Source organism: Heliconius melpomene, chromosome 3, assembly GCF_056956725.1.
Source record: "Heliconius melpomene rosina isolate 202511_hmr_F chromosome 3, ASM5695672v1, whole genome shotgun sequence".
NCBI classification, from domain to species: domain Eukaryota; kingdom Metazoa; phylum Arthropoda; class Insecta; order Lepidoptera; family Nymphalidae; genus Heliconius; species Heliconius melpomene.
Window position 1 is genome coordinate 9,209,127 of NC_140391.1, and position 7,165 is coordinate 9,216,291.

Consider the following 7,165-nt stretch of genomic DNA (forward strand, 5'->3'; position numbering starts at 1 on the left):
ATCAATAAAAGTAAACATACAAAGTTTCTTTTATAAAATTTTTATTTTTGACATTTTTTTTTGGACAAAAATAAATTTAAAAATATTTATTTACCATCATTCGTACATGTATGGTACAAACTCTCCTCTGATACAACAATCGCACCATCCACAGTCCTAGCAATGGCCCGACATTTTTTCGACTTTCTGTATTTACAATACCATAACTGACATCTTTTTTGCCTGTACGCGTTATGGGGCCTGAATAGGAACCCACAGTACATTAGTTTAGGGTAACCATCACCTGGGATAATTTTCATTGCTGAAACAAAAAAATATTTTTAGATAGATTTTTTTTTAAAAATATGAAATATTTCTTTTAGACAAATAAAAGTTTTTAAATAAATTTGTTATTTTATTTCTGGTCATTTTCTTTACAGTTACTATAAAAGTTATTTCAAAAATTAATATGCAGTAGCACGTTCTATACATTTTCACATATTATATATTATATATAAAATCTGTTACTTGCTAACGTTACCAAGCCTTCCTTTTACATCAGAATAAATTACACTTATAAAAACTTTATACAATATTTGATCACTATAATAAAAGTTATACCTAAGGTAGAAAATTATAGAGTAAAATGTACAAAAATTTTAATATACTCGTTTATTTGCCAATTCTTCCTTTATGATGAAATTACGGACATTCACAATAAGATGAAGATTCACAGTTGGTTAAAGAAATTATCATGAAATATATTATTAATAGTGTTTTTTTTTAAATGTATATTAAATAAAAGATGATAAGCAGTCAAATAGACACTCAATGACTATGGAAATTATTCAATTTCGAAATAATTTCATTGCACGTTAAAACGATCGCTCTACAACCAGAGTATGATCTACAGCATCGCCACCGTATCCTACCATTAGTGCTTTCATAATGTTTCATGAATCTATATTCACCAATTCGAAGGACTCTCTTGTCATTTTCCATGACAAATCGCGCTTCGTAACCTGTAATTAATGGTGGTGTTTTATAATTACTACATAGATATATCATTATTCTTTTACAAATTGTAGAATAAATGAAACAAATTAGTTTTATCTTTAACTTCATGCTTTATTAACGGAGAAGGCAAAAGGCTTTTTTTCAGTTTCACGACATATATAAACATAAATAAATAAACTTAAACGGATAAATTTGGAAACACTAATATTAAGACACTCTGTTCCCATCAAGACTCTTCCGTTCCCCTTTCTCCGTCGAGTCGTCGAGGAATCCCGTGTTGAGGAGCAGAACTCAACGCCGCTAGAGATGTTAGTTAATGGTAACGTTATATATTTCCTACTTCCTCGAGATACTTTATGATGACTACGCTACGTTTTCTTATAACTATACGATAACCAAAGTTCTATTATTTTATTTTCAAACTTTTATTCTATTCACAAGTAACAATATCTCAAACTGTTTTATTTAAAATAATTACTTTATTTAAATAAAATACATTTTTTAATAAAACTTTCACCTCAGTTAGTTCTTTAGTAGACACTTCCGGTCCCTTGGTGGAACTGATAGCCGCGCTTTTGCATTGTTACCAGAGCGAGTTAATTAAATTAAATATTTAATTGTTCTGAGTGGGAATCGAACCCGCAACCATCGTGTTTACAGTCGCACTCTTGGAGCCCTGCGCCACAATGTCCTCAATATTATAAGGATAATAAAATAAAATAACTTTAACTCTGCTTAAAGAATCAATTTTATTGTTTTCTAAATTAAACAAGTCCTATTTGAATTAACTAATATACACACAAATATTATAATCTACACTTACATACCATAAAAATCAATAACACAAAAAAAAGAAGTTTCTTAAGTCTCTAAGTACTATTAAAGGAGACAATGTAAAAATATGAATGTATAAAAAACTGATATTAACTTAAAACAAATTAATTTAATAAACAAAACTAATTCAGCAATACTGCTTTACTCACGTGATTGTTTACCGAACACCTGTATATAATATAAATATATTTAATTTTACTTTTTATGAATATTAAATGCAAAGCTTTGTAAATAACAGTAAAAAATTGATGTTTTTTTTTCTTTCAAAAGGCAAATATCTCACTGGTTACAATAATATAGATACTAACTGTCTCTAAAACACTAAAGTAAGCTTTATCATACGCTACTATTTTCCAAGGAAGTCATATATTAAGTCACTAGTGAATACTCTAGGGTATTAGCCAGCAAAGAAACTCAATTATGAAAGAAAGGCAATATGCCATTTTCAGTGGTATTTTTAAATATTTTTATAATTTTTAAATTTGATTTTCTAAATAACATAAATATATGAGGTAGAAATACTTAGTATTACTATGGGTTTGTTTATAGTGCAAAGTGTGAATGTTGTCAATTTGGTATATATTTTCTATTATTGGGTATATCGGTGTTTATTTGCTATGCTAGCGCCTAGACTACTAAATTTCAATAAAATATATCTAAAAATACTAATCTTGCTTTGTTATATTACTAATAGCAGTTTCATTATCAATAGGAACGTTAGAGTCAACTGTATCAGCTTTTGTTTCATTGGAAAGCTCTTCTTGAACTGTTTGTTTCAATTTCTCTGCATCATTCTCGGTACTATTACCAACGTCAGTCACATTAATATAACAATTTTCCCCACTACTGTCGTGGTTGGATTTTTCGTCTATTTTATTGGTAATTTCTAAAGATCTTGCATCATCAGACGTTGTCGTTGCACTTTCTTGTCCAGATATTGTATACGTATTTTGTATTTCGCACAAATTCTTCAATGGGTCTTCCACTTCAGAGAATTTCTGAATTTCTACTGTAGTTTCTAAAGCATTTGGATTAGCAAAACTAAATGATTCTGAAAATGAGTTAAGATTTGCTCGGTTCGATTTTTCTATTTCCATTTCTTCGCCGTCAGACAATATTTCTATAGGGGCTTCGTCCCTAACTACTTCAATAACATCATCATCGGATCCATTATCTATTATCGTTTCAGATGTTTCGTTGCTTATAAAATTGTTCATGTGATAGGCTGTAAAAGAAAACACAATTAAAATAACCATTATTACTTATTAAGCCTTATATATATATAAAAAAGCAAGGTTTTCTCTAAAAATGACAATGATAGAATTGAAAGACTTTGTATCTATAATTTAATAATTTATATTTATATTACTATAGAAATGAGGTTTTTTTGATTACCATCTATTAAATATAATTTATGAAAAACATACATATAAACAATTATCATAGCCAATATCGACAAAGTTATATAAATATTTATCATTACTTTATAACATTTAAAAATGTATCCTTTAAACTTCTACTTCGATTCCTGAAGAGACGAGACGAAACGGGGCGAGACGAGAGAGTGTAACATGTAATTACCAGAACAGCAATTCTATCGAGATTCTGAAACACCTTATAATTCCCACATCCATATTAAATATATAGATATACTCAATTTCTCATATAATACATTCAGCTATTATAATACATGTCTAACAAAAACTTATTATTTAAATTTCCACTATATCCATTATTTGTTTCGTTAAATAAACTCATCGCTTGTTGAATCTTGTGCCGTACGTATGACCGATGCCTCTTCATTTTGTGTTCCTCCCATTTTTTGGGGTCGTTTCTGATGCGGCTGTAGCGAATCTGCTCTGCTATGCGTTTCTTGAGCAACCTTTCGTCTTTTGTTTGTTTCCTTTGTAATCTTCTCAATTCTGTAACAAATATATCTTGTTAAAAATGGTAAGATAGATTTAAGAAGAAATATATTTATTCATATAACCAAACATTTCAGTTTAAATAATGGTCTAAAATTATTTTCCGTTTATACTGGTCGACCTGGCAAAGATGTTCCAAGGTAAGTTTTTGCAGTAAAATAAAAGGCTTTACGTTACAATCTTTTAATTCTGATAAAATTTAAAATAAGGCGTTGTTTTTAATCTTATCCTTTAAAAATATATTTTTTAACTGTATCTACGATTAAAAAAAATGTTAAAAACAAACGTATAAACTTTTTAAACGTAAACTTTTTTATCAGTATAATACGATAAAATATTCTGAAAAATTATAATTTTTCATTAAGTTTAACATTTTAAATACTATCTACAATTACAAAATATATCGAGGCCGTTGGGGCACAGGAGCACAGCAGTGTGAGATTGTAAGCTCGACGGTTATGGGTTCGATACCCACTCGAGGGAATGAAATATTTAATGTTCATGTCTTAGACAACGCGCGCGGTATGTCTTTATTAAACTATAGTACTATATAGTATTTATCCTTCCTTTGAGATTTTATAATTTGTCATTTTTCAGCACTAGCAACTGAATGGTTTTTTATATTGACAACTTATTTAAGAAACACTCATATATTTTACGTAACGTAAGGTATTGGTTTTCAGCCAATACGTTACAACGGATTTTTTATTATAAAACGAATAAATAACGCCATGAAATAAAAATGGCGTTATTTAATCGTTAATAAATAACGAATAAATTATTTTTTTTATAAAAATACGTTATCAATTTATTTATTTTTTTTATTTCAATCAATAATCCATAGTCATCACCGCTTAACAATACAATTCACCATTTTTATATTACCCATAATAAAACTTCCATACACCATCTATGATATGAATTTGGTAACAATTTTTAGGTAATATAAAAATTTATAAAAAGAAACAATCTGGTCTGTAAAATGGATTAGTATTTACAATTTTACATTAATTTTGTATGTCGGAGGAATAGATTGGAACATTTTTTTAAACTGTTTGTAATAGGGATGAGTTCGATATATCAAAACGTAACTTAAAACGGATATGTTAAGGAAAACATATCGTATCGTTATATGTTTTTAGAAAACCGTTTTTACAGAAACTTAAAACTCAACATAGCTGTGATCTAAACAAAAACGTAATAACGCAAAACTTCTGAAACGTCAAACGATCGACGTTTTATATCGAAACTAACTTCCTCTCTTTCTAAGTAATGTATTCCGAACGGGCGTAAATGAGATAAGGCGAATATCTAATAAACTGATATTCGCTACCTCTCTTTCTATCGGTATATTCTTCACGGGTGTAAAAGAAATAAAGCGAATATCCGATAGCTAACTAACTAGCAGATTCATGTTTTGGCGGTTTTCTTAGTTAGTTACTATTTCTTCGTTATGAAATCGAACTTCTAAATAAATGAATAAGGTAGAAATTTGGATTTAAAATATGATTTTGTATGTAAACATTATTTCAATTTAATTACTAAATATTGTTTTTTTAACTTATGTTTGTAGTTTATAAAGCATTTTTATGTAATACTAATTAAATATATTTATTATTATATTATAATTTTATACTTATGATTGCGCTTATTGACAAGTCGAAAAAAAAAAACGATATCTGAAAACCGTTTTTGATATCGATACGAAAACCATATATCGGTATATGAACCATATATATTCATAACCGTTAGCGGAAAAAAACGATAACGCCCATCTCTAGTTTGTAATAATGATTAAACCGCGGTGTTATAATTTGAGAAACGTAATTGCGAGGGTCTTAACACTACATAAATTAAATTAGTAAAAAATATTAATCTTTTAATCTTAATAAGGAATGGACATTTTTTTATTTAAAACTTAATATATTTTTAAAAAAAAATTAAACTAATATTCTTTCTTATCATTGCTTTAATCATTTAAAATATTCAAAATAGTCAAAAATATTGTTTTCTATGTATCTATGGCGTTCCAAGCGTGCCAGTTCCGCACTAATCACTTCGCGAATGTCACGTTGAATGGAGAACACCCAAAAAAGAATGTATATTAAAAAATGAATTATATATTAACCTTATTCATACTCATTAATGATTGACTCGCTACAAGTCATCACATACAGTACAACAATTTCTAAGAACATATTGCTTTCAAAACCTTGAAGGTCTTCTTTAAATGTGTATTTTTCAGGAAAGATTTTTTGAAATATTAACATTTTTATTTGTTATTTCTTAATTTCACAAATTAATAAATCAATTATTTATTTTATCGATTATTTACTTATTTTTTTTTATTAAATCGATATATTGAAGCACCAACATTTACGTATATATCTTTTTATTAAATTTTAAATTTATTTCCAATAAAAATATTTACGCTTTCAATATAAAATGAGATACTGTTATAATCGATAATGAAAAAGAAAATATTAAATAGAATTTACAAAACAAACGTAACCGATGATACTCATATCTTGTAAGTTTACAAAAAAAATATATTTTTATATCGCTGATTTAGTGCAACAATTACATAATTGCATTTTTTAAATAGTTAATTATGTAGGTGTTTGCGTCTTTCGTACAATTTAAAAATTGCATTATCATTGTTGCACCGAATAAGCGTTACATAAGCCTGATTTAATAGTGGCTATGCTGCCCGATAGGGAAGATTCGTCCATTTATTATTTTAACCGTACTTTTACAGGAATATACTAGTCTTTTTGTACATCTCCAGTAACTTCTGCCGAGCCGTCCATACTCGCGATTGTAGCGGTATCCTTGCAATATGAGGACCTGGCCGCCCTTCGGAGTCATAAATATCTGTGCTGATAAAATATTTTCTATTATTTATTGTTGATTTAAATTTTCAGTCTTTAGTTCGTAGATTTGAATTTCATAACAAAATTGGAATAAATGAGAGATTTGTTTTAAAATAATATTACATTGGTATATTTACATGTTTTAAGATCAAGAATTAACAGCACATTTACAATATTTATACAGCCGACAAACAATATTATACACAAAATTCTAGTATATAATACATACAAATCATATTAACGACGGTTACTTCCGACATGGAAGATTATAAACATGATACAAACCATCGAGCCTCATTATGTTTCGTATTTTATTTTCGTTATTTTTTGAAAATGTCACTTTTTCCATAATTTGGCGATAACAACAGGTTCAGTTTTGAACTTCTGATTTTAGGTAATTAAGGATACGTCAATAACCTAGAGGCCGGTTGTGGCGCAGGGGCACAAAGTGTGCTGCAAAATCCACTGGTTGCGGGTTCGATCCCCACTCGAGGAAATGAAATATTTATTTAAATTTATATTTTCATTTCTTCGCTC

The 7,165-nt window shown here is 28.2% G+C and overlaps 1 protein-coding gene across 1 annotated transcript; it reads right to left on the bottom strand.

Annotated features, from left to right (window-relative positions):
- Positions 1–1,726: 1,726 nt before the first annotated feature.
- LOC146540097 (uncharacterized) lies at positions 1,727–3,088 on the bottom strand. Its single transcript, XM_085207662.1, has one exon. It carries the CDS (start codon positions 3,084–3,086, stop codon positions 2,496–2,498), a length of 591 nt encoding a protein of 196 aa, XP_085063788.1. The 5' UTR covers positions 3,087–3,088; the 3' UTR covers positions 1,727–2,495.
- Between the last annotated feature and the right edge of the window lie 4,077 nt (positions 3,089–7,165).

What these genes read in the sequence shown, in the direction of transcription:
- LOC146540097 (XM_085207662.1), bottom strand. Translation starts at nt 3,086, where the DNA reads ATGGTTATTTTAATTGTGTTTTCTTTTACAGCCTATCACATGAACAAT.